The sequence below is a fragment of the Fimicolochytrium jonesii genome (genome assembly GCF_025526975.1).
Source record: "Fimicolochytrium jonesii strain JEL569 chromosome Unknown EV422scaffold_29, whole genome shotgun sequence".
Taxonomy (NCBI): domain Eukaryota; kingdom Fungi; phylum Chytridiomycota; class Chytridiomycetes; order Spizellomycetales; family Powellomycetaceae; genus Fimicolochytrium; species Fimicolochytrium jonesii.
In genome coordinates, this window is record NW_026515696.1 from 134,467 (window position 1) to 161,003 (window position 26,537).

General features: G+C 54.9%; 8 protein-coding genes across 8 annotated transcripts; 1 reads left to right on the forward strand and 7 right to left on the reverse strand.

Moving 5' to 3' along the window:
• Window positions 1–1,749: 1,749 nt before the first annotated feature.
• Window positions 1,750–2,577, reverse strand: EV422DRAFT_229232 (uncharacterized protein). The gene is made up of 2 exons (XM_053065539.1): window positions 2,388–2,577; window positions 1,750–2,315 (listed from the first exon to the last, which is right to left on the reverse strand). Exons 1-2 carry the CDS (start codon window positions 2,482–2,484, stop codon window positions 1,822–1,824), a joined length of 591 nt encoding a protein of 196 aa, XP_052922222.1. The 5' UTR covers window positions 2,485–2,577; the 3' UTR covers window positions 1,750–1,821.
• A 271-nt stretch (window positions 2,578–2,848) lies between these two features.
• On the reverse strand, window positions 2,849–4,241 carry EV422DRAFT_542110 (Zinc/iron permease). Its single transcript, XM_053071250.1, has 2 exons — window positions 3,938–4,241; window positions 2,849–3,869 (listed from the first exon to the last, which is right to left on the reverse strand). Exons 1-2 carry the CDS (start codon window positions 4,106–4,108, stop codon window positions 2,985–2,987), a joined length of 1,056 nt encoding a protein of 351 aa, XP_052922223.1. The 5' UTR covers window positions 4,109–4,241; the 3' UTR covers window positions 2,849–2,984.
• Window positions 4,242–6,490: 2,249 nt separating this feature from the next.
• On the reverse strand, window positions 6,491–8,995 carry EV422DRAFT_542121 (uncharacterized protein). Its single transcript, XM_053071251.1, has 7 exons — window positions 8,956–8,995; window positions 7,620–8,856; window positions 7,494–7,548; window positions 7,316–7,391; window positions 7,185–7,240; window positions 7,005–7,084; window positions 6,491–6,918 (listed from the first exon to the last, which is right to left on the reverse strand). Exons 2-7 carry the CDS (start codon window positions 8,685–8,687, stop codon window positions 6,526–6,528), a joined length of 1,728 nt encoding a protein of 575 aa, XP_052922224.1. The 5' UTR covers window positions 8,688–8,856; window positions 8,956–8,995; the 3' UTR covers window positions 6,491–6,525.
• Window positions 8,996–11,257: 2,262 nt separating this feature from the next.
• On the forward strand, window positions 11,258–12,711 carry EV422DRAFT_542125 (uncharacterized protein). Its single transcript, XM_053071252.1, has one exon. It carries the CDS (start codon window positions 11,265–11,267, stop codon window positions 12,702–12,704), a length of 1,440 nt encoding a protein of 479 aa, XP_052922225.1. The 5' UTR covers window positions 11,258–11,264; the 3' UTR covers window positions 12,705–12,711.
• Window positions 12,712–13,056: 345 nt separating this feature from the next.
• EV422DRAFT_542128 (NAD binding domain of 6-phosphogluconate dehydrogenase-domain-containing protein) lies at window positions 13,057–15,031 on the reverse strand. Its single transcript, XM_053071253.1, has 5 exons — window positions 14,704–15,031; window positions 14,598–14,611; window positions 14,070–14,463; window positions 13,770–13,975; window positions 13,057–13,695 (listed from the first exon to the last, which is right to left on the reverse strand). Exons 1-5 carry the CDS (start codon window positions 14,798–14,800, stop codon window positions 13,372–13,374), a joined length of 1,035 nt encoding a protein of 344 aa, XP_052922226.1. The 5' UTR covers window positions 14,801–15,031; the 3' UTR covers window positions 13,057–13,371.
• A 1,264-nt stretch (window positions 15,032–16,295) lies between these two features.
• EV422DRAFT_560787 (uncharacterized protein) lies at window positions 16,296–16,943 on the reverse strand (the record flags this gene model as incomplete). Its single annotated transcript, XM_053071952.1, has 2 exons — window positions 16,575–16,943; window positions 16,296–16,508 (listed from the first exon to the last, which is right to left on the reverse strand). Coding segments are annotated over exons 1-2 (465 nt in total), but the record flags the coding sequence as incomplete, so codon positions are not given.
• A 2,089-nt stretch (window positions 16,944–19,032) lies between these two features.
• EV422DRAFT_580838 (uncharacterized protein) lies at window positions 19,033–21,624 on the reverse strand. Its single transcript, XM_053073351.1, has 8 exons — window positions 21,442–21,624; window positions 21,029–21,362; window positions 20,742–20,951; window positions 20,547–20,669; window positions 20,138–20,470; window positions 19,906–20,058; window positions 19,597–19,833; window positions 19,033–19,528 (listed from the first exon to the last, which is right to left on the reverse strand). Exons 1-8 carry the CDS (start codon window positions 21,502–21,504, stop codon window positions 19,248–19,250), a joined length of 1,734 nt encoding a protein of 577 aa, XP_052922228.1. The 5' UTR covers window positions 21,505–21,624; the 3' UTR covers window positions 19,033–19,247.
• A 329-nt stretch (window positions 21,625–21,953) lies between these two features.
• EV422DRAFT_542143 (NADP-dependent oxidoreductase domain-containing protein) lies at window positions 21,954–24,729 on the reverse strand (the record flags this gene model as incomplete). The annotated part of the gene is made up of 7 exons (XM_053071254.1): window positions 21,954–22,879; window positions 22,964–23,116; window positions 23,229–23,692; window positions 23,788–23,860; window positions 23,944–24,168; window positions 24,236–24,303; window positions 24,437–24,729. Coding segments are annotated over 7 exons (1,741 nt in total), but the record flags the coding sequence as incomplete, so codon positions are not given.
• Window positions 24,730–26,537: the final 1,808 nt, after the last annotated feature.

Consider the following 26,537-nt stretch of genomic DNA (forward strand, 5'->3'; position numbering starts at 1 on the left):
AAAGCAGAAAGTATAAGCATCAAATTGATTATTGGAAAACCGGGAGATCAATTTGTGACAAAACAACGAGACCCATTGTGGTTTGTATGGTCAAAGCTATATGCGAACCACTTGGGCTGGCTGGCGTTGATAGCCGCGGAGTGATCGGTTTCAAAAGGCTCCTTGTGCTTTGCACAGATGACAAGGCTGCAAAGAGGTGACAAAATCAGTGACCAGAATGCCAGTAGCACTCCACGATAGCAAAAAAGGACCTACCATCTGCTGTGGCCTTCCTCGCCTTGAGCTTGGCTCAATGAGCCGCGTGGTGTTCGGCTTCAGGGGGTTCAGCATGCTTGATATGAGAGAAGATCGCATAAAAGGTGAAGAAGTTGTATTCAAAATGCCAGTATCAATCTACAATAGCAGAGAGTAGGAACGTACCGTATGCGTTGTATGTACGCACCAGTCAGCTCTGGTAAAGTCATCTCGGTCCGTAAATTGCGTGAAAGCCTGTAGAGCCTAGTCAGTTCAGTGCTTGGTGCTGGCTCAAGAGGATGTGACGATGGGCAGACACGCTGAACTTCGATCTGTGGTTGGGGAGAGAGTGCTTACCATCAGTCAGGTTGCTGCGTCGATGAGTGCTAGATCTAGATCTAGAACTGCGGATTCTCGCCGCGTCCTTTTATACTCCTCTCTCGATGGACTGACTGCTTGGCAATCTCCCCTGAAGTTGCTTACGTACAGTTCGTCCATTAACGCGCTTCATGCTGCGCAAGTCCTGCACGCGCGACTGCATGCGGGATTCCCTGGATTCGCTCTTCCCTCACGCGTGAACCTTCGAAATTCCCAAAATCCAAGACGCGACGCGTTCTCGTTCTGAGCGCGCACAGACGCGTCCTAGACTGTCGACTCTCTCAAGGGCATCCATCCAATCGCGTCCACATCCGCAAGATCGAGCAATGTCAACTCATGACAGGGGGCATGAACACCCTCAACAACAACAACTCCAACGACAACATGATCAGCAAGCTGGGTCGCGAACACCGATAGGGGCAAGCCCGGCGCCTTCTCCTCTCCATACCCCAACCAAAGTCCAAGGCCGCAGCTTAACGCCTGCCGAGGCGGCCGGCCGGCCTCGGGTCCGGATGGCATCCTTCTGGATGTGTGACGATTTTATCTCCATGCATGACGATATCCTGACCAAAGAAGAGCCTCAGGAATTTGCAGCATGGCGTGTTAAGGCCAATCCGAGGGTAGTATCTCTGTTTGAGCTTAGATTTCGTTTCCTGCCGTATAGACCGTCCTCTTATGCATGCGTTGCAGACTTCCGAGCATCGCATCCCGGACTGGGACACCGCCGATTGTCTTTTTTTCCTCTCATGGAGCGTCTCTCACCTCGTCCATCAAGAGTTTTCCCTTTTCTGTGGTCCGATGAAGATGAATCCTGGGTATGTCCATTGATCCAAGCAAAGCAAGACGTATGGTGCCGCTGATCAGCGTCTCGCGTGAGCAGGCCTTTCATTGACGGGAAAATTCGCTTCGCATGACCACCACGGTGCGGTGCCCGTGCCTGGTACCACCAGATACACTGATCTGGATGTGATCCAAATCATCAAAGACGCGGGGCAGTTGGCGGATGCTGCTTGGTGACGAAAACGCGGAGATCCGGAAACTCGAGGATGAGTGGCGGAAGCTCGTGTGCCCGTGATGCAAACGGTAAGTGTGGTCCATTGCATGTATATCCGGTTGGCGTTTCTGATTGACTCTCCGTCGTAAGATGGTGAGAACGAACGAGTGACGCGGATGGAAGCCGAGGCCAAGGAGCTGCGTGCGCAACTGGCTTTAGAGGAGATCAAGCAGCAGCTGGCGGTGGCTCGCCAGAAAACTGCTGAGGCGGAGAAGAAGGAGGCGGAGATATTGAGAGATAGAGCCGTGGCGTTGAAGGCGCGTGCTGAAGCGGAAGATAGTGTGCGGGAACGAGAAGGACGAAAGAAGGAAAAAATCAGGCGCGAGAACGATGAGAATGTGGGGCCCCACGACGACCGCCACAACAAACACGATCGGAGACGGCGGGATCGCAGCTACGACGATCTCAGGCGGCACAAGTCCCGGCGCGCCAAATAGACGGCTCGGTCCACGTTTAGAGTTTGCGGTGGGGTTAGAGTTTGTGGGGTTCGAGTTTGCGTCGGAGTTGGGGTTTGCGGTGGGGTTCGAGTTTGCGTCGGAGTCAGAGTTTGCGGTGGGGTTAGAGTTTGCGTCGGAGTTGGAGTTGGCGGTGGGGTTAGAGTTTGCGGTGGAGTTAGAGTGATACTTTTCTAATACAATATCACACAACGCTGCGTTGAGGTGAAATCTGTTAGCCAGCAGAGGAACCAGCAGGTACAAATCCCATCATGTCGACGACGTACTATGTACAAAGGGATAGTACGCGTTGCGGCCCTTCGAGGTTAGAGCCGTTGTGTATAAAAGCGCTTCATCCCTCTCGGTTTTCCCCGGCTGTGACATTCACAATAGGAGCCGACGAGCCACGGATAAGAGTGAAGGACGATAGGATGAAAGGATCTCTGCTTGATGTGTAACGTAGACTGGCGTTTACAGGGCTCAATAAGGTGATATCCGTATAATGGAGTCGGTGTTCGCGATTTTGGCAGAGGTATCGAACTCTTTCTATGCGCTTGGAGATGATGAGCGATGAACTTGCCGACCAGGCATATGCGAGTATGTTCGTTGATAGGTTGGTGGCAAAAACGTAGGTGTGCGGACTTACTCCGAACATTGATTTGCTGTGGTCGGAACCAATAACACCGCAGCTAAACAGTGCCTCCCGCACAACGCAACCTGTATTGCAATGTTCCCTCGGAAAGTTGATGCTTATTGGTGGCAACATCCCCGATCACCGAATCAATACGACGTGTTTACAACTCTTTCCTGGCGCGAGCGCTACATCATTCTGAGTACATACAACAATGATACAAATGAACATCTACATTTGCAGTGCTCTATATCTAAGCCCATCGCCCAATCAAAGCCATCACACCCGCACCAAGCCACATGACAAGAAACTGAACAAGCGACTGCTTAGCAGAGCCCATTTTGAACCTCTCCGATGCGAAATGCGGCACAACGATGTTAACCAGCCCGTCGTACAGCAAGATGCCCGCAGACAGCGAGTCCAGTACGCCAATAACAATCAAGGTACTCGTAGCGCTGTCATTGAAGGTTTCACGTAGCCCGATCCCGAGGGCAATGCCGACGGGAGTAGTCAATGAGTAGAACGTCACCATTCCAAACGCCATCGCGCGCTTTTCGAAGTTGGCATCCATAACAACAGTGGATAGAGCGAGCCCTTCGAAGAGCTGATGGAAGCAAAGGGCCACCAACACCGAGCCAAACTCAGCACGCGCGACGCCGAGGGTCAATCCAACGATGATGGAGTGGGAAGCGATGCCAGCTTCCAGGATGTGCGTGGTGAGGGTCTTTTCGGCATCGGCGAGAACGAAACTGTGGAAATGGGCTCGGTCGGCGTGGGCAGGCGAGTGGGAGTGGATGCTGTGCACTTCAATGTCCATATCTCCTTGACCGCCGGGGATGGATGTTTCGAGACCGCTTCTGGTGGATGTAGGACGGGGCTTCGAGTCATCTGACGTCGGGAGGGAAGGCAACATGTGGCGACGACGGAGAATGCTGATGCCGACAACTTGAACAAGGTGGGTGAAGAACATGCCCACAAGGGCAATGACGCCCGCCCACGAACCGTAATCTTGGAATACTTGCGGAAGGCAAGGGCTGGTGAGCGTAGATTGTGCCGGACTATACATGTGAACTAGCGCGGTGGCAAGGATGACACCCGCCCCAAAGAGTTTGAGAGATTGGAAGGGAAGGTCTCCGAACTGTCACATTGAAGGGCATTCATCAAACACAATTCGAGGAACGAGAACGGAGATGTCATTCAACTTACATTCATGTTGCAGTATTTCTTGCCGATGATCGGCAGCACGGTGCCAGTGAAAGACACTCCCATGAGAATAAAGACTGCAGCAACATGTAGCGTAAGCGAATAATCGCCCTCGAAATCCGCAGAACATGCGTCCGGGGCGGCGATAGGGTCTGAAGGATCTGTTGAACCCATTTTCAGACGCTGGTATCGAGTGGAATTGAGAGAAAGGCCTGAGATAAAAACCAGGACGAGTGCAACTCGTGTATGATTTTTTTATAGGCGGCGGTCGATATGGGAAGAGCCGATTTGGTCCTGGGCGTGCCCGCTAAGGCGCAACCTGGCAAGCGTGGGTCCCTCCCCGGTTACGACTCCTCCATGTCACGATTTGCGCGTCACTTGTGCACGCTAGTTGCCCCACGGTGTGGGGGTCTCACCGGTTACGGCCCCTTTGAACACTTACGGTACGTTCCCAAGGCGGCCAATTGGGCGCCCCGGATCCTGTGACGTTATTCCATCTGGTTATGGCGTGACGGACGGTCCTCCCATGGTAAAACAACAGTAGTCATCATGTGCGAGCACGGTAAGGGTACGGTCAAACAGCCTCATTGAAGCACTCTTTGGTAGTGATGTGGGCCAGGGATAGGTACGGACCTGATGGGGTGCACCGCCAGGCAGTGTGTAAGCTGTGTGAACGGCAAAAGCAGTTCCCGGAATTCCTTGTCCTCACCGAGCAGGGCCTTGCATCTCATTACGCTAGTTCCGTTAGATGAATATTCATTTGTAAGTTTCCGCACGTTATCAGATATACTGGACTCGCACAATCACGCGGTCCTTGGGTAACTATGGAGGTACGCGGTCCTGGACTTTTTTGCGAACGCATTGCGTGAGGTCACACGTGTTCCAAGCAATGCAGGTACCTCACGGGTTATGGCTTTCCGCCACGTCGATGCATTTGCAGAGACGTATCTTGATACCTTACCTGAAGGCTAGGATGGATAGACGAAGCTGATACCGACCACTGCGTGGGATACCTTACCGTCAATGCCGCCGAGTGGGGAAGACGATGTTTAGTGCAAACGAGGTTCGGGGAGTTTATCAAACAGTTCCGATCAAGATTCTACCCCGCAACACCGCGGAAGCAAAGCTACGCTCGCTAAGCGTTGCTGCCAGCATGGCGGATTACATCGCGAAGTTCAATAGCGTCGGGCTCAAATCACAACGCTCGGAGACCGGGACCAAGCGACCCCGGTCCAATCAGACATGAAATGAACCCTCGCTCGCGAAGGCCAACATCACCTCCCACGTCATGTCCTCGTAAGTACTTGGTCAATCTACGAGAGGCGTGCGAACAGGGCAGGTGACATGATTTAACAGCAAACAAGATAATGATCGACCTTGCAAAGGGGCGGTTCAGTTGAAAGCCGGCGTGTTCTGCCGCGCCGATGCGGGATCCGGCTTAAACCCCGCTCAGACCGACCCACTTCACCTTTAACGAGAAGTGCACTTGTCCGCTCGCCATAATCGCAGGCGTAATGCAAGCGAGTTCTTTTGGTGTCTGCGCGTACACTCCCAAGGAGATTGAAATGGCTTTGAGTAGGAGTTTTCCGGAGTGAAGGATCGGTGCGGTGATTTACAGTAGGAAGACGTGCAGGCCGCAACTTTGCCAACCTAGCCTTCGATGAACATACCGATACTGTATAATGCTGTGGGTCAAACATGCTCAGACTCGTATAATGACGAAGGATGACTTGATGAAGCTGAAATCATTGCACCCTCCCCAATTCGGGTATACCCGACTTCCAGCCATGAGGTCACTCCATGTGAGGGGCCTTCACCAATTTCATCAATTTCACACATCTATTTCGTGCAAACCCGTAATTGAATAACGACAACAACGATCTCAAAACTGTAATTTGATCAGCATAATTGTGGAGTCAAAAAGGATATGAAATAGGGTAAGAGCAGCAAACACCGCCATGTCCGGGTACCGCTGAATGATCTTCCGGTATTCACCCCATACGGTTGCGCCGGTGGTCATGTACACCCACCAATGTCCGAAGGCGCTTGCAACAATCTCCATTGTGAACGTGAAGCATGTTTGGAACACCATGCGGTTGAATGCTTCATCCGAACTGAAGAAGGGTTCTAGCGTGCGATAATGGCGGCCATTAGGCAATTCGCGGAGAAGGCATAGCGAGGATATGAATGCTATCATTGTGATGCCGCGGGCGAGACAGCCGTGAGCTTCCGAAATTCGGTGCATGTGGACATGTGCAGGCCACTTGTCTGGGCTGACGGGAGTGCTCAAATGTGACGGTGTTCGGCATGGAAGCCGACTGACTGCCGGAGGAGCAGCCTTTGAATGCGGATGTGCATTCAAATCCGCCTTGTGCGTCGTAGACGTACCAAGAGGCGCATCTTCGGTCACAGCCTGCTGATTCCGCCGTGGAATGATATGGTGCGAAGCGGATGCCTGCAAGGGGGTGGCGCTGCGAGATACCGAGCTTCTCCGTGGCTGTCTGTGCACCGGAGAAAGTGACCGCTGTGGTCTTATCGGCGTGCACGCTTCCATGTCTCTGTCATCGATTTCCTTCGCCTACAATTCCATATCAGAAACCCCAAATGTCCGAGTTGTGATATAGCGAAGTACGTACCACTTCAGGATCGTCGTTCGAACTTATACATTCATTCTCTATGGCCGGTGATTCGTCAAACAAGAAACCTTTAACCGCACACCTGCCCGTATGGTCGGAGGTAGGCGACGGGGCCACAAAGTCAGGATCGGCACTTTCGAAGGGGGCTTCCACCGACTGCTGATAGCAATTACTCAAATCTACGATCTTGTCCGGACTCGTGAGTTCCACAACCCGTCCTTCTTCGGTGGAATGGCGAGGCCTCAGGTCGCCACTTCGGTATTGGTTGGCTACCCTCCAACCGCGAATTATTTTTAAGCCGACTTGATCCCATAGATCTGTAAGCGTCAGGGCGATCATAAGAAAGCGCTGCGCCAGGAAATCAGGGAAATAGATGAATGTCACTAATTTGGAACTACCAGCAGCTCCGTTCTGGCCATTTGTGCCGAACTAACCTGACAACCATAGAGCATGCCGAATACGGGAATAACCCATGAAGATGGAGCACGATCCATCGTGTAGATATTATTGAGGACTAGATAATATTATTGAAAACATAGCCATGGCGTTGTTAGGGTGGATCCACCAGGAAGAAAACTATCGGTCCTTTTGCCTTGCGACATTGTAATACTCACACATGGAATGCAGAAGGGTGCCGAAGAAATCTCCACCGATTGCAAGATGCGTTACACTAAGGTACGGTAGCAAGCATACTTGTCAACGTCGGCTACAAACATACGTCCAAAACAATGGAGGTGTACATTACTTCATCTTTGTCCCAATGTAGTTTGCTGCAAAGCGGGTGGCCACTTGGAACACGTTTGTGAAGGTATGGATGCAGCCTGAACCAGCATTTCAGGAAGGACACGGATGCGCGCCGGAATGAATTCAGGTGAGACAACATTTGGCACCCTATCCAATGTCACTGCCAGCTACCTGCCTACATAGTTCAATGATGGGCGAATACGGTGCGTGTTCGAAATAGAAATACGTCAGGATCTGTCAATCAATTATTAGGTAAACCGAACGTGTAAGAGCCTGTATACCAGAAATTTGTTAGTAGAACTTACTTGGCCCATGTAGTAAAGTCCCAAAAACACGCTGAGGTGGACCATCATCCAAAGCATGGTACGCAGCGGTATCGACTTGGTTGGCGGTGAGCGCATGTTTTCGTTTCCATCGATGCTGTTACGGCAGGCTTTCTCCGCCACCGATCCACCAGTTGGTGCGCACCTGGAATTTGCTGTGATCGGAGACCCTGGGGGAGTCCTGGCGGACCCTTGCTTCACTTCCGGATCAGATGCGTTGATTGTATCAAGCTGAGGGTCATTTGCCATTTGGGAAACCACGGTAGAGGCAAAGTTTGGAATCGACCCGGCGCCTGGCTTAACGTTCCGGATAGCGCCGTAAAGCATTCCGTAGCTTCCGCCGAATACGATAAGTCCGCATACCCATACTTTGGATGTGATGACTTGTGGATGGATTGTGTACATTAGATGATTCAAGCCAACGGTTATGACTAGTGTCGGTATTGCTAACCCTCCCACAGCATCCATATATCCCACTGGCCAAAGATCCGGAGAATAGAAGTGCAGATAATACCCACCGCACAATATGGAGGACACCACATAGCACGGAAGCAACGCTAAGGTATACACCGAATAACTGATCGGAGGTCCATCGGGGTAGTTAATCGACAGATCGGTAGAGATTTGTTGACTCCCGGATCTCGCTCCCGAACTGGGCGAAAGTGGTATGCAGAGGATCCCGAGCCAAGCGAATAAAGCCGCCGAGAACATCGTCCATGTCGTCAGCAGGGGATATAGCGTGACACTGCAATTCACCATATCGCGCAACGAGCGGATGGGCTTGGGCGTCGTGCCATTCACTTGCGAAGAAGCAGGGAGTTCCATTAGCTGTGGACCGGCAACGTAGTACCAAAGCCACGGAAAGAATGTCGTTGGCGGCGACGGATACGTATTCGATTCAAACGCCCTGGGGCCATTATGGGAAGGTGGAGCTGCGGGCTGCGGGTTTTGGCGGCGCGACGAGGGCAGGCGAACAATATCGTTGGCGCATTCTAGTTCGGCCTCAGGTATGTTCGACGTCGAGCGTATGCGTTCCGGTGGCATGCCCATCACAGAAGCGGTCGCTCAAGTGAACGGGGTCGTTGTTTGTGGAGTCTTATGCCATAGGACAGTGCGGGACAACGGGGTGTGGGTGGGATATGCAACCTCTATGCAGGGAGGGAGCAACGCGCGACTCAGGTCCACCCTGGCTGCGCCACCCAAACGCTCTACGCGTTACCTTAAGGCACAATTAGGGAAATTAAAGCAGTTTCCTCACAAAACCCTCTTTTTTGAGCAGCCATACCATCCCACAGACATATATTGAACTCCTACGAACCTTCGCATTAGTCTATGTTGGCGACGGCGGCCTATAATACTATATATATATAGACTTCGTCGAAGTATTCATCCGGTCCAAGATCTCCATCCTAAAGATGACTTCTATATATTATTGGGACAGTGGCACAACATAATAGGCATAAATATCATATCCCGCTGATTCAGGATCCATAGGCTGCTACCTCCGTCTTCAAGGGAATATCACCACCCTCCCCGCCCGCTCTACTCCCTCTTTAAGCCTATCGGAAGGCTCGTCAGGGAGAGAAAACACCGCGGGGAAGGGTGAAAAGGGGAGAGAAGGAGGGGGCGCGAAGAAGGGCGGAGTTTGGCTCCCCCTCACTGTCAGTCGCATCCTGTCAATTCGGGACCCCCGTCCCACTCTCCCCTCTCACTCTGCCTCGCACCACGGACAGAGTATATTCTGCATTCCGTCTGGAAGGCGCTGGTTGGGGTCTATGGATGTGGGAGAGTAAAAACCCTATGGCGATAATCATGCTACGAAAAGAACGAGACGGCAGACTCCCCACCACCACCAGCACCACCACTCAATCCATGCCTTCCCTTTCTGCGGACACCCCTCTCAGAGTCGCAAAATACCACTCCTCCAACAACAACCCCTTCCCGTTCCCGCATCCCCGCGTCCAGGCTCACAGAAAACCCTTTCCGTCGCCCGATATCACCACCACCCTTAGACGAGCTCATTCTAGCTCATCCGCACATAACAGAATCCGAGATCGTGCACGACTCATCTCTTCGTCGCCCGATAGGGAAAAGGACTCACGAGACATACCGCCACCCACGATCCCAACCCTGTCCTCCCTCAAACGCCACCACCGCTCGGATCAAACGACACATTGGACCCATGGCGCAACGATCAAAGTCGGGCTCAATCTGGCCACTGTTGCTGACTCCGCTTCCACTGTCACATATCCCGAAAACAACTCATCACTCAAATGGACCACCGCTACCACCAGCGATATCGACATTGAGCGAAGTAGACATTTGGCGTCGACATCACCATCGTCGCTGGGCAGCGGGCAAAATACCCCTCCCCCAGACAGTCACATCCCGACGAGGTTTCACAACGGGGGTAAAATCGATACCCAATTATATCGCCCTCGCTCGCTTACCAGTGCCAGCCCCAAATCCCCGCCACCAACACAACAACAACAGCTTCATCAAATACCGCGATCAAGCCCATTACCCGACGTAATCTCCCACACCTCCCACCTCCCCACTCCACCACGTTCCCGCGACCCACCCGCACCAGGCATCTCACCCACGCTCGACACCGACTCGGACTCCGACGATGAAGCAACCCGCGCCGAAATCACCCACATAGTCCACTCTCTCCTCGGCCCCACCATCCCAACCCTCCGCATCAGCGGCGGGCCCTCACCACCGACTTGCTCCACGCCACCGCGAATCCACACCCTCCCCCTCCCCCTCGCCCACATCTCCCCCACCCTCCGCCACATCCACATCGCCTCCACCCCCGGCTTCCGCGAACACACCCACGCCCTCCTCCACCTCCCCTCCATACCCGACGACGTCATGGATGAGGTCGTCGCGTACCTCTTTTGGCGGTATGTTCACCACCACACTCCTCTGACCAACGACGAGACAGTGTTCCGACCCAAAACGGAACTGCTGTTGGAGTTGATGGAGGCCGCTGTGTATCTATCCCTCCCCGACCTAGTCGAGATCTGTGTCAAGGGGGTCGTGGCGCATTTCGATGGTATGCCCCCCTTTTGCTTTTGGATGTTTTTTTTGGTTTCATTTGCATATCCGTCGCTCAAATGTTTGCATTTCGAATTAGCTGTAACAACCCTCTCAACCGTCCTCCGCCCGCTCACACGCACCCTCCTCTCCCGCCTGCCCATCGCCGACCTCGCCATCGCGGAGCTGGATCTCGTTCATTCCATCCCATCCCCCTCTTCTGCGTGTGATGCAGCCACATTGGATAGGGAGGGCCTGCCGCGACCGCGGGTCGATACCACGGGGATGTGGATGCGCGCGGCTGTGCGGCTGCTGGCGTGTCGGGCGGACGGGGTCGCAGGGGTACCCGATGTCGAGTCGTGCGGGGGTGAGGAGGCGTGGATGTGGACCCCGCACACACCCCGCCGGCTCTGTGTCACCACCTACATCACCCAATCGCTACACCCCTCCCGTCTGAATCCCGCGACACCGGAGCAGAGGGGGAAGCTTATGCGGATTGTGGGGTTCGCGGCCGGGTGGATGCGGACGTTGTGTTTGAGCGTTACGGGGGAGGTGACGGGGGAGGTTGTGGGGTTTTGGGGGGTTGTTATGGGTGTTTTGGGGGTGAGGACGGTGGAGATTATGGTTGAGGGTGGGGCGGAGGGGATGGTGAGGCCGGTGTTGGGTGTGATACCACAGGGTGTGGCGGATGTGAAGGTTGTGATGTGTGATGGCGGGGATGTAGATTGGCCGGGGTTGGTGTGCCGGACCGAAAGTGCGGATAAAGGCCCGAGTGCGATACAGAACCTTCGGAAACAGGTTCTGAAACCCCTGGTGAGGAACGGGAAGGGATACGATCCGGCGTTTCTGCGACGGGCATGTGCTGCTGCGATGCCCACCCAACCCGTGTCGGATCCGATGACCACGACGTCGGCTCGGAGAATCCACCTGCGTATCACCCCGTCAGCATCTACCCTACCATCGGCACCTCCCCCAGGACTTACAGCCCTCCTGCCGCACCTAACTTCCCTCCACCTCACCCACCACGCCCTCCCCGCACATTCAACCCGCTCCCTCGCCCTCGCCCTCCCACACGCAACGCACCTCACATGTCTCGCTCTCCCACATTGCAACCTCGGCCCAGCGGGTATCGCGTGCATCGTCGCCGCTCTCGGGAAAATGAGTGCACCTCTCACGACGTTGGATATATCATACAACATCTCCGAGGGTGCGGACCCGAAGGTGGACATGGACGAGACAGGGGGCGTCGCGTACGTAGAGCCCGTCACCGCCGCCCGGCTCCTATCAACCCACATCCGGCACCACGGCCTGAAAGAGCTCAAACTCGCCGGCAACGCGTTCACGACGCCCGGGTGGGTCGCTATCCTCGACGCAGTAGGCTCCACACGTCGGTCCTCATCCTCCCCGCACCCCACTCCCCATGTTCCAACAACGGTGTTGGATATCGGCGGCATGCATCTCGGCGGGGTTGTGGGCGCCCTCAAAGCGTGCGTGGGAGACGGCGACGGGGAGTCCCCGATGGAGCTGGATTTGACCCGGACCTGGGTCCTCCCGCGGACACTTGCGGCCCTCCTGTCCCCGAGCTCGGTCCTCACACATCTCACATCGCTGACCCTCGACGCCGCGCCCTCCTCGCCCACCCTCCACGACGCCGGTTTTGCCATCCTGCTCAACGCGCTCCTCGCGCAATCACAATCACATACGGACAGCAACGCAGCACCCCTCCGACATGTCTCGGCTGCTCACCAGGCCATCACGTCCGCCAGCGCACCCCTCCTCCGCTCCGCCATAGGGACCAGCAGGGTCGCGCGCTGGAGACTATGTCATAATCAAATCGACGACAGTGGTGTCCGTGCACTCCTGTCTGACAATCATACGTGTGAGTCTGGGACGGCGGTGGTGGTGGTGGTGGTGGATTTAACCGGGAATGATGTGAGTGGTGAGTGTGGGCGGTGGTGTGAGGACAGGACGGGTGGAAGGGGGGGCGGGGTGTGGGTTGTTGGGGTTGGGAGGGCGAGGCGGGGGTGAGAGCGAGGTCTTGAGTGAGCGTGGAGGGGGAACAGGAAATAGGGGTGTGGTGATGGGGGATAGCGAGAGAGTGTTATATCACGGGGGGGTGAGTGTATATATACATCATACATAACAGATTCCGTGCGTTATGGGACATGGGGTTTATGGAGAACTTGAACGGCTTCTCGGATCCGCCGGGGAGGCCTACTCCTGCAGGAGGGATCGTCGCTGGGGGGGTCCTTTGTCTGCCTCCCGCAGGCGCCGGGTGTTCAGAAGGACACTCCGTGGGAGAGAACAGAAACGCGTCGCTTGCTTACGTGTGCGGAAAACGCGTCCTGCATCCGCTTGTTTTACCGCCCGCGTCCCAATAGATCTAACAGAGCGGCATTGAGCGGGACTGTGGGTTGCGTACGGCTATCTTTTGTGGATGGGTCGGGAGCAGGTTCTCCGCGGCACTACGGCCTTCGCTCAACTTTCTGTTTCTTTTGGTATGGCCGTGAAGCAAGAATATATTTGAGGAACAACTCTCCTGTGTGGCCCATACGTTTATGAGAATCTTGACATGCCGATTGCCAATCATGAACAGGTGCTACGCTATCTACGCTGAGAGGGGAACGTTACAGATCTATTCTTTCTGGTGCATGAAGTAAACTGACTAGGTCGGTTCACACAAACGACCGACCATCTACTTCTCCCCACCCCCCAACCACCTCCAAACCACCGAAAAGTCCTTCCCCCTCCCCACCTCACTACTTGCAACCTCTCTGTAAACCCCCTCCGCGGCCCTCCCCACATTCACATTTACACCCGTCTCCTCCGCCGCCGCCATCGCCAACCCCAGATCCTTCGCCATAAGCGCCGAGCCGAACCCACCGTTGTAATCGTTGGAGGAAGGCACATGGGGCAGGATGTTGGGGACGGGAGGGTAGGTGTCGGAGACCCAGGTGCGGCCGGAGGAGGTGTTGAGGATTTTGAGGAGGAGGGACGGGGGGAGGGAGAGGGATTCGCCCTGGGGGGAATCATAGGGGAGGTGTGTTGAGTGAGGGAAAAGGGATATAGAGAAGGATAATATCTTGCACTTACCAACTTCAAGGCCTCGCTGGCGCCAACCATACTGATCCCCAACATCATGTTGTTGCAGATTTTGGCGGCTTGGCCTGTCCCGATGGTGCCGCAGGCGTGGATGGTCTTGCCCATGTGTTGGAGGAACTGTTTGGCGGCGTCCAAATCGGCGGGGGTTTTGCTGCCGACCATGAAGGTCAGCGTGCCGGCGTTTGCTGCGGTTGTGCCTGAGGAATGGAGGGAAATGGGAACATGGGAGTGTGAGATTTCACGGAGCGGTACATCTCGGCCATCCTACCACCGCCTCTCCAGCACACATACCACCAGAAACAGGCGCATCAACCATCTTCCCCCCTTTATCCGCGACCCACCCGGCCACCTCCTTCGCCGTCTTCACATCAATCGTACTACAATCAATGCACAGCGTCCCGGGTTTCAACCCCTTAATCAGCTGCTCATACACCGCGCGCACATGCTTCCCCGCCGGCAGCATCGTCACAATCACGTCGGATTGGGCGGCAATGTCGGAGGGGTTCGCGAGGGATGTTATAGGGGTTGTGGCTTTGGGGGTGGTGGAGGATGGGACTGTGTCGATGAAACGCGTAAGTGTCGAGGGATTGCTGTCGGCGATGACCCATTTGTGGGTGGAGGCCGTTGCGCGGTACAGGTTGGCGGCCATGCCGTAGCCCATCTGCCCGAGGCCGATGAAGCCGATCTAGATAAAGGTTGGAGATGCAGATGCCTTAGGCTGGGGTTGCAAATGGACGGCCCTTCCTCTTGCATTTTGCACAGTAGATCCCTCCTCCGTCATCTCCGGGTGACCAACCCCCTAACTTGCACGACACCCACCTTCCCAGCCGGCCCTATCAAGCCAAAAAGAAAAGAAAACACTTGGTCAGCACAGAGTGCGATGGCAGCGGATGACTGCACGAACTTCAAGCCGGGACCCCCATACCTGTAGAATACATCCTGCGTGGCGACTTGACACCAGCCGCCGGGGCGACGGCCTGCGTGCGCACGACATTGTGGTAGAGAGCTCGTAGGACTGTCATCGTATGTATCGGGAGGGGTGCTGTTTGGGGATGAGTCGAAGGAAGGAGGGAGTCCAAATATACAAAAGGGGAAAAGTCACACCTCCCAGCGGACACCCTCGTGACCCTCCCATATTACGCTGTCAAATAAGCTGTCATTTTTCGGGCGACGACGAGGAACAACCCCCCTTGGACTCGGACGACGACGAAGAGGGCTGCATTGGTATTGGGAGACCATTTCCATAGGAAAACATGAAGCCAAAATGAATGATGATTATGCCAAAATGGTATAAAATTGAGGAATCTCCGCATTCCAAAGCCGAGAAGCCCATGAGAAAAAAGTATGCACAGGAAGATGATAAACCAAGAATGACAAGTATGTACAAGTGAAGTGCCGTGCCCCCGAAATATCTCACAAGCATGTCGCTGGGTGTCGGCATGAAGAAAGACTCCCAAAAGCGAGTGAATCGTAAGTGATGACGGATTCACAAAACCACCCATCGCGCATCCATTCCCGGACCAACAACAACCTCACCTCCATCCACACCAAACGCAAACCCCGAAACCTCCGCCGGTGGTGTCGCGCCGTACACATACTCCCCCTCCACCTCCTCAACCGCATTGACATCCAAATGGGCGACGATGTGCGGGTGATGGTATCCGTTCATGCTGTACGCGCCCCCGCAGTGACTGGCGACTTGATGCAGGTCCGGATGCTGCAATTGCTCGCGGTTCTGTAACAGCATCAGTTGCTCGTCGTGAGGCGGGTGAGCGTGAGGGTCGTACGTCATGAGGAACGGGCCGTTGTTATCGAGGTAGCATCCATTGTAATGCGCGTGTACATCACTCTGGTGGTGAAGTTGCGTGCTTAACATGTCACCGCTTTCGTGGTCGGAGGACGACAGCGCGTGGCCCAGAACAGCTATGCTGCCGTCGTGGGTGGAGATAACTCCCGCCGGCGCCGTATACGGGGGGTAAGCAAACGGCTGATGCTGACGCACATGCTCGGTCACCTGCTCCATCCCGACATCGATGTCGTTATGTGAATTCGAAGCATACCCGACAACATGGTCTGCATACATTGCCGCAAACCCCATCGTGTCCGTGTGCGTCGCCGGCGGATCCGTCACAGGCATCCCATCCGGCCGATACACCGCTTCCCCATCTACTTCCTCTTCCTCCGTCAGCATACCCGCGCACGCGACAGAGATAGGCAACGACGACGATGACGACGAAGCGAACGCGTAAGCTGCTCCCAAGTCCCGCTGATTGTCGGGCCATCCGCCGGCATACCCCGAATCTTTCCTCCTTTTGTCGCTTGAAGGAACCACCGGCGGGACGGGGAGCGAATCGTCTGCGGTCTCCAAGGTGCCCTCGTCCATATACGCCGGGCATTCGTTAACAGGTGGTTCTTGCACCTCAGCTCGTTGTTTGCGTTTCCGTCCCCGGCGCCGCTGCGGGGGGGCTTCGTCTCTCAACTCAGCTTTGACCGTCCTTGCGGGACTGGGTGAGACGGCGTTGACGTCCGTGTCAGTCGTAACGAAACAGTTCTTCTTCTTCCGTGGCCGTCTGACCCCGCTCTTGGGCTTCTTGCGTTTGGTATGCACTTTCGAATGTCGGGCAACTTCGTCGCTGCGTCCGAAGCAGCGGCCGCAGAAGTCGCATTTGTACGGTTTTTCGCCGGAGTGGATGCGGAGGTGGCGGCCGAGATGTTCTGCGCGGTAGAACGCTGGATGGGGTGTATCAGATGCGGGAAAGACAGTGAAACAATATGGGATATCCAACAATTACTCACCCATTGGACAATGCGGACAAAAATGCGTGCGATGTTCCGGCTCCTTCCTACTTCTCGGCTTCTGCCGCGGCCGCCGCTTCTTCACCACAGGCTCGTTGACCGCCGTCTCATCCTCCTCCTCTCCCGCATCTTCTCCTCTATCATTGGTATCCCCTTTCACCACCCACTCCTCCTCATCCATTTGCTTCGTATCGTCATCATCACCCCGCCACGCTCCACCATCACTCCCACCTTCACTTACACCCCGCATCATCTCCGCCGGTAACGGGAACGCGTCAACGGCGCTTAAGGGGGTTGGGAATAGGTCGGGGAGTTGTAGAAGGAGTTGTGCGAGCGCGGATTCGGTTGTGGATGCTGATGTGAGGCGGCTGAGGTTTGGTGTTGGGGGGTAAAGTTGGGGTGGGGGCCCGGTGGGGGGGTTGTCGTCGCCCTCAAAGGGGGTGAGCATGGTGTGGGTTGGGGGGGTTGATGGGGGTGGTACCTCGTTGGTGGATGGGCTCGGGCGGTGTGCGCGGGTTGTTGTCGGACACTCGGAGTGCGAGGCAATGTCTTGTGATGCGGAGTACAGGCCGAAGTTCTTGGCAACCAAGTCTTCGAGGGTTTCGTGCGTAGGCGTAATGCGTTCTATCTTCGAAGACCCGAAATAAAGGCGAGCTCGGTTGTCGTCAAACCGAAACGGAACAAGACGAAAGGATATCGTATGCGTAAGATGCTGGTATGCCTCTGCTCGTGTTGTATATGCGTCCGTAATGCGTATACGAAACCGAAATTCTGAATGCGCAAATCGTCCTAGCCAATCTCAAATATCCGTAAAGAAGAATGTTCTGCGCGGGCGGTTGGTTTCACATCGTCGGTCGGAGCGGGGCTATGTCAGAGACTGTGATCGGAACGAAACGGATTCAGAGATGAGATGACAGTCAACGATTCAGCAGGCGAGGGTGGAGGAGGCAGAACACCCAATGCGAGCGTTAAAACCTTCTCCATGCTCTGGCCTTGCCAAAGCCCAGTCTTGACTGATAATGCCTGCCTAACCACCTGGCAGTCGCACATCATAGCGACCCACTGACAGCCCGACATGCGTCCCCCGCTCCAACCGGTAAAGGAGGGAAGGACATCCTCAAAGGGGGGGCATATTTCATTTCCCTTAGCCCGGGACCCTTGGTAGCCTCCTTCTTTTCGCAGGGCATGATATCCCGTCACATCACCCTTTTGACATCTCTCCACTACCAGCCCCGACCCTGGGTGCCTGACCTTTGGTATTGTGGAATTGTTTTGCGTACCTTCGGTTTTGAGACCTGTCAGTCGGCGGCGGTGTGACAACTCACTTTCTCTGGTTGGGTTCTGTGGCCTCCGAGGAGCGCGTGCTTGTGTGCGGATCGACGAAAAGACGGTGGGTTGTCGGGTTGCTAGGCGTTGCCGGCGAGGGGTGGGTGGTGGAACGACGCCTTGGGTTTGTGGCGGGTGGTGTGCTGCGGGAGATGGCGATCGAATGGCAGAAGAAGCGCAGTGTGACAAACCACACCTCCTCAATACTACGTCAACCGATTGCGGACTTTTGAAGACAGTCCATTCCGATTCGTTCGCACCTTCAGGGATCCGAAGGAAATGTCAAATTCCAGAGCGAGCGGATCACAGGCAGCACGTCCGTGTCCAGCACTCACATGCCGACAGTGGGACGAACGGCATGTCGGTGCGCATCCTGTCTCGCTCATCGGACATCATGTCACCGCTCCGGTGGGGTGTTTGTCAACCGGGGGATCTCTATAGGGTGGAATACCGCCCCTCAAAAGGAGCCCCGGTCAGTTAGTCAGACGTGTGTCTTTTCGCCAAGGTTGCGGATATTCCTTCGGATGCCTTCCCCGCACGTCAAATACCATCCCTTTCCTCCGCTCCTGGAACAGGAAGATGGGATGTGTCGACTGGCTAATAGATGCTGGTTTGGACAATAAAAGACCTCTACCGTTGTCTCTTCCCCGCTCCCCCGCAACGGTCGCAGTGACGTGTCGTGACGCCACATCTTTGCTTTTTCTTGCGAACCCCCACAGCCTTCCATAGCCCAGAATATGCTGTAAACATTATCTTGCGATGGAAGCTTCATGTGCAATGAAAGAGGCTGAACACTCATCGAGATGCAGTAGATATTGTAAACTCAGAATGGTCAATCGACGGAATGAGACTTCTTTAGATTAAGGAAATGGCAGCCCTGAGGACCTCGTAAGCCCACCTTCTCGAAAATCTAACCTTTTTTATGGAGGAGGGAACATCGGAGCCCATTGCATTTTGGATGTTGTGGAGAAACTCGCGGATGGAAAACGGAAAAGACCGAAACGGAATATACATTTGACAGCTTGTCGAGAGACGCTGTCAGTCGCGCTGTCGAATGAGTGGAGTTTCCTGAGCGGCACAAAAGAAGGCTTGGTAAAGCCCAGCATTCAAAAGCAGTGGCTCTTAGACGAGACCCTAGTTAGGCTATCGATTAAGGAAAAGATAACTTGTGTATTTTCTAGTCAACTTCAACCCGAGCTGGAACTCAAGCTCTCTAATAAGGTACAAAGTAACTTGGGGGCCTGAATACGTCTTAGACCCAGTACATGGTGGGCGTTGGCAGGTCACTATCCCCCTCTCCCTGTCGCGTCGACGCCTGCCACTCGCGTTCTCGTTTTCTAATGCTGATCAGTTAAAGAGCTCCTTGGCGTTTTCAATGCAGAAAGCAATGATTGCCACCATCCCTTTCATGTCGCCGGGGATCGGGATTCCTCCGTTGCGGAGGATATTCGGCCCCACCACGGTGGCGAGGTTAGTGGCGGTCATCCTGTTCTTCTTGTGGTGGTTTTCGATCATGGATAGGAGGGCGAAGACCTCTTGCGCAATGACGTAGTGTGCGGTCGGCAGCTCGGATAGGAGGTCCTTGATCTTGGACAACTTCGCTTCGTTGTCGGAACAGTCGGGATCGTCTGACATTGAATGAAGAGCTCATCAAATCGCATGACTCAATCCTGGGGCGGACGCAGAGATTACATACTTGCGATGGCCATCCAACGATCATATCCTTCTCGCGTCAACAAGGGTTCTTCCATCTCCCTCAAAAATGCCTTCAGCACAGCTCCCAAGACCGGGGCGTTTACAGTGTCGTTCGTGACGGGGGAGGACGAATACGGGAGAGGCTCCCCGCGCTCCAGCGCTGCCTTCACGAAGTCGACTGATGACTTTGCGACGCCCTCCCGCAGGAATCCGTCGAACTCGAGGGGAGAGACGAATTCTACGACAAAGAGATTGAGAAGGTGTCAATACGAACTACCAGGAGTAAGGCGATATGTCACGGGCGTGTTACCGTCGGTGGTATCTTTCACGCGAACCGGGGTCTTGATTCCCTGGACCAAGTCCCGGAAGAAGCCGGGGATCTTTTCGCGGGTTTCCGCGATGTCGTTTTCGGTTCCGTATGTCTTTAGTATGTCCTCCAGGTTAGCACCGAAGTACACGGGTTCTAAAGAATGCGTTGGTATCAGTTTCCCAGAACGGATAACGGCGTGAAGGAAACATCTCGAAGAGAGAGAAAGGCGCACCTTTTTCTGGAACGGTCCCGAATGGAACGTAGACCGGCGGCGGTGGGACAACGACTCGGGTCTTGCGGAACAGACCCGCGATGGCCTTCTTGACCTTCTTTGCCTTTTTCAGAACCGCTGCCACACCCTTGAGCTTCAGTATGCGGGTGGTGCTGGCCGGCGACGATGGCGAACCTGGGAGAAGACCGGGGGACGTTGCTGCCGTGGCAGACGTCACGGTAGCTCCCACATGGACTTCTGGGGCAGGCGCGACCGCTTGAGCAGGAGCGGTGGCGGGCTCGAGAATGGTGGTAGTGGGGCGGGCCGAATCTACCACCGACTCCAGGCAGTTCGCTAATGAAGTGAGACAACGCAGTGAGTAAGTGGGCGTTCAATGAGAACCGGTGACGTTAAGCTAGTGACGACGTACCGTGGCTGCTCTTGACCTCAGTGTCAGCAGGGTGGGCATCCTCGCCGTCGGACAAGCACGACTCGATGGCAGTGGTGGTGGACGGGCCATCGTAAGAGAACTTCCAGGCCGGCCAGCTCGCTACTGAAGTGAGACAACGCAGTGAGTAGGTGAGTGTACTATCAGAACAGGGTGACGATGAGCCGGTTAACTTACAGAAGATGTCGGCAAATTGCTCCTCTTTGGTCAAGACCAAAGGGGCTTGTATCACAGCCGAACCGGGGCAAGGCTCTGCAGCATTAGCAACCGCTTCTTCGGTGCTCTCAGTGTCAGCAGGGTGGGCATCCTCGCCGTCGGACAAGCATGACTTGATGACCGTGGTGGTGGACGGGCCATCGTAATAAAACATCCAGGCCGGGCAGCTCGCTAAAGAAGTGAGACAACGCAGTGAGTAGGTGAGTGTTCTCTGAGCACAGGGTGACGATGAGCCAGTGACGACTTACAGAAGATGTCGGCGAATCGCTCCTCTTTGGTCAAGACTAAAGGGGCTCGTATCACGGCCGAAACGGGGCAAGGCTCTGCAGCATTAGCAACCGTTTCTTCGGTGGGACGGAGCGGAGCAGCGAGGAGTGGACCGAACGCCGGGGCGGGGCTGGCCTTAGCGTCACAAGCTACCATCTCGACGATGGGAGCAGGGGCGGCAGGAAACGGTGGTACGATTGACGAAATGGGGCCAGGCTCTGCAGCTCCAGCAACCATATCGGCGGTGGTGGAAAGAGGGTGAACAGCAAGCTGTAACACTGTTTCAGGAGCAGCAACGGCGGTCTGCTTGCGGAACTGTGCAAGAAAAGAATGAAAGGGGTTGAGAATCCCACTCATAGCCTTCGCGATGGGACATTGTCAGCCCTATACTCACCAAAGAACGATCGCACAGCTGCTTTTCAATAGAGGCGACCCGTTCCATGACGGAGACAGTCATGTTGGGTTGGAAGACGAACGGGTTAATGTTTGTTTGTGGTGGGAGGTTGGGTTGGAAGACGAACGGGTTGATGTTTGTTTGTGGTGGGAGGTCGGGTTGGGGTGGATTGGTGCTATTTTGCGAAGCATGGAGAGAAAGGGAAGTGGGGCCGAAGGTCGTCCCTTATATATACCCCCCTCTGCCCCCCCTCCCGCCCTAAGGCCAGCAGCCCAGCAAGGGCCGAGCGGAGTTCAGTAAAGAGCTGAGCACGAGCGGAGTTCAGTAAAGGGCTGAGCAGGGGCCGAGCGGACTTCAGTACAGGGCTGAGCAAGGGCCGAGCGGAGTTGCAGTAAGGGCCGAGCGGAGTTTCCCTGAAACCTCCATTGACAGTAAATCGACAGCATGGAGGATCCTTCCGCAAAATCCACGCATTGCCCCAATTGGGGAAGATGATGATCATATAAAAGCACCGGGTGAAAGAAAGGGCAATGCGATTCAGCATGAGCGGAGTGCATGTTTTACTCTATACAGGAATGCATGCGCAATTCATGACTCTACCCAGGCTTTTATTTTCTCTCATGGAGGTTGTGATCATCTCAACGTGTCGAAGACCGCACAAAATGACTTCGGGAGAGATATCGCACGAAAAAATGTGACCGCAAATAGAATAGAGCAATGACGGTCGACCCGGACATAGTTCGGTTCATCCCGATCGAAGTGAACTGCAAGAGCACCCGTGGGGACCTTTCTTGACGTGACGCGTCCGGAAAGGTTTCGAATCCTTGCTCAGAGGTCTCACAGAGTCCAACGCCATAGTGGTCAGGAACCTACTTTTGAAGATGCATATTCTCGAGTCTATATACATCTATCCTACGCAATGCCTCACACTGGTATAGACTGCCACCTCTCCACCATCCGATTCCCACCGCCATCACACAACAACCTGCCCCGCACACTCCAACACATCCTCCAGCACATCCCTCGAGACCAGCGGCACCGGGCCCCGAGCCCCATCCCCTGTAACGATCCCCAGCACATCCCGCACATACTCCGGGCGATGCATGCCGACGAGCACCGTTCCCGCCGGCTCGTTGGCCTCATCATCCTCGTCGTCCTCATCCAACGGCGTTGATGTGGATGCGTTGGGCATGGACAGAGCCAACGCCGATCTTGCGCATGTGAGGGCGATGGTTTGCAATGTCGGTGGCGGAGATGGTGTTGATGGTGTTGCGGTGGGAGTGTTTGGCACGGGTGTGAATGGCGCCGATCCTTTCACGCCGGCGCTGATCGCTCCTGCCTTCGCAGCCGACGACAATAACGACGCAAGGTTGGTGTTGTCGTTGGATTGGCGCGTGTCGAGGATGCGTAGGAAGGTGGACGCAAATGCGGTGTATGCCTGTGAGACGGACGACGGAAATGGAGAGGAGGAGGAAGCATCAGCGTTTGCTCACTTACGTGGGATTACACTTGGCGAACTTACAGCCAAATACTCTGCACACCACTCCTCCGCTTCCTTCCCATGCTGCTTCAACTCCGCACAGGCGGCGGGCACGGCGGGGGCAACGCGAGAAGTCAGGTATAGCCGGCCCATGTAGGGGTTTTGTAGCAGCTGTGTGATGTTTTCCTGGATCGCCTGTAGGAAGCAGGAGCTCAGCTGTCATGCTGTTGGGGTATTTGCTCTTCAGGGCTAATGGGATGCTTGGTAAACGATCACCAAAGCAACTTCGTCCCAGCCATGGCCTCACCTGTCCCCAAACAAACGCCTCCAAAAACTTGCTATCGTCCATGCTCAATAAAACAGGTAACGATCGTTCCATCTCGACGAGTTGGTTGAGATGTGTTGTCATTGTGTCGAGGTTGGATGGGTCCTCACCACTTCCACTTCCGCCCCTAATCGGCGAAGAGACAAGCTTCCTCGCCCCCTTACTAACCCCCAACAACGGCCTATTCACCACCGCCCACAGCCCACTCCTCATCACATGCCGCATCACCCCCTCCGCGCCATCGTACGTGCCGCGGTTGTATGTTGCCGTGTCGAGGATATTGAAGGGGAATTCAACGGTGCTGAGGTTGGGCGGGTATGTGGGTGAATGGGTCCGGGAGCTTTGCGAGAGGTGCGATAGGAGGGTGGGGAGGTGTAGTGTTGTGGCCGTGGCGGTGGGGCTGGGGCTGAGGGATTGGGAAGAGAGGCCATAGCTGGTGATCCGGCCTATAAAGGTGAGCATGGGATGATTAGTTGCGTGTGAATGTTCCCCTCGTCTGCAGAGGTGGCCGGCGGATTATAAGCAACGAGGAGATGCTTACCACGCTGAACCTCCTTATCTAGATACGCAAACGCCTCTCCAATCAGGTCGTACACTTTCTCCGTCGTGAATCTCTAAGGGGACACAACAAAAGTAGCCAGGAGATCAGCCTGTCGAAATCGGTCCGAGCCCCGAAGCGAAAGGAAACCACCCCTACCTTGGCCAAATCTGCACCCATCCTCTCCGGACAGTTCACCATGAACACATCCACAGACTCGACGCCTAGCCTCTCCAACGAGCGGGTCAACTCGCCCTCCAAGAACGCAGGGGCGAGAGAGTGTGCGAGCACGTTCGGCCCCAAGTTGGCGTACGGGTAGGATGGTGAGGTGGATGTTGCTGGGACAGGCGGGTGATGGCCCGCTTTTGTTACGAGGATTAGGGACTGGATGTGACGAGATGAGGATCCGATGGGGCATTTTATTGCGTCGACCGTAGGATCTTCCGCTTACCTCTCGCGTAACGATACCCTCCTCAATCTGGCGGTTTATCACGTTGCCAACGTACTGCTCCGACTGTCCTGTAAAGCCACGCCCAGCACCCGGAGCAGAACGTCAATCTCGTGTGCAGCTCAAACCCTCTCCCCATGTTCCTTCGTTCCCCCACCCGAAGACCACGGCCCACCGCCTCTCTTCGCTTTCGCATTGCCCTACCTTTATGAAAGTGGGCCGACGTATCTATCACATTCACGCCAGCCCGCAACGCGAGCGTCAGCGCATCCCCTTTCTTGCTTTGCTGTATTCCCTGATCCCCAGTCTCCCCATTGACACTCAGCGCGAACTCTTTCGCGCCAAACCCAACGTTCGAGGCCCGCCAGCCTGGGGACATGGGGATGAAAGAGAAACATTCACGGAAGGGAACAATTGGTGTGAGGTTTGCATAAACGGCGTTCTTCGACACGCAACACAAAACGGACCGACATACCCTGCCGCGCAACATCCACATACGCCATGCCCGGAAACTTTGCAGCAAGCGCCCGCGTCCCCTCCGCTGTTGCACGACCCTTCAGAGTCGAAAACATTCTGCAGCGTGCCACGGAGTTCAGTCCTACTATCCCAGCTGCTGCCCAAAAGAAAAGGGGGGGGGGGGGTTAGTGGGAACTCTCTCTCCTAATTGGATCAAGACTCACGCGACGCACGTCGGGAACATGGCCGCCGCGGAGTGAGGCATATCCGAGGTGGTGGCATGACTGCGAGCGCAGGGACGATGGATGTGCGTTCCGGAGAGGTGAGACTCTATGCAATAGTCCATGCGTCTGCGTATCGCCTCGTTTGGAGGTGTTCCTTTCGCTCCTTTTGGGGGAACGCGCTGCTCCTTTTCCTTCTCGTGGCGTCCCAAGCACACCGTATGTGTTACCTACTATGTACTGTACATGTATACACCACCGAGCGCACCCGCCTAAAGTCGATAGAATCTCGTGGCCGTGCATCATGAGCTGCCGTGGCTTTGTGCAACTCACCGTGATCTTTTCGATTACGGACCCGACTTCCAAGCTCCGACGTTGAGAACTTTCGACAAGGGCAGGGCCAGGCACCAGGCGGGAAGTTCGCCAGATGCTCACGCTAGGAGCGCTAGGTATATGCATAGAAGCCCCTGCATCTCGCACCTCACCCAGTGGAAAATCAAGGGCAATATTCGACCATCTCTAACACTGTACAGGAAAAATGCGCTATCGTGCGCTGGCAGCGCTGTGCCTTCTTCATCTGGGCATCGGGGCCTCAATAGCTGCGGCCCCAGACCAGGGCAACTGCACTTCTGACATTATCAACTTTTCACCATATTTATCAATTCCCTTTCCCCGTTCGTAGACGCAGATGGACCGTTTCGGCTGAATGCCACTCCTTGTTTGAATGGTAAGTCTTTACTTCTCACTGGCGGGTTAAGCTCGCCCCGTCAACATCTTCTCCACCCTTCACCCCTCACCCGATACATATTTTATCATCCAGCGTTCGCTTTGACATTGCCTTGGACAATCATAACAGCGCGCGAGAATCTCACCACCACAAACCACACCATCTACAACCAGCTTCCGGACTCGCTCATCCCTGCGGAGCGTGGCGGGTGACTGGGTGGATGGTTTTGGGAGGAGTGGTGGGTATGGGTTTCGTCGCGAGCGAAGCGGATGGCGAGTGCTCTCAGGAGGCGAGAATGCGCAGGAGCGCGGGGAAAGCGAGCTCCATTGTGCCGCCGGCACGAGAATGCTTATTCGCAATTCCCTCGCTTCGTATATGGGTCTATTCGCAAGTGATTTTTCATATCCGTTTCCTACGCCAGAGTCCCAAGGCACGGGGATTCATCATGCGGTCCTGTAGTGAAGAGGATAGAGAAATGAGTACCCCCGATAAATACTGCGACACATGCAGGTACGCCTCAGGCCGACCCGTGGTTTGACAGCAACTGACACTATTACGCGTCTCGCCGTTTTCTGCACCCCCAAAAAAACAAGCTTTCTCTTTTTCAACGCACAACGCTGGACACAGAAGGGCAACGCGCGAGCGCCGTTTGTGCGGGACTTCAGCGGAATTGGCAGGGCTATCAGAATCATCAAAAATATTTCACAAAAGTTCCGAACCGGCTGAGTTACAGCAGGTTTTGTAAAGTTGTTCCAGATTTTTGGATGCTGTTTTTTGGAGTGCCGTCGTGCACGGCGCAACGTCCATACGGTCATGAGGCAGTACACTGCCAGGGACTAGAGTACAAGGAACAAAAAGTTATAATTGCTCAAGGTGATCTGGCTCGCCGCAGAAATGATAT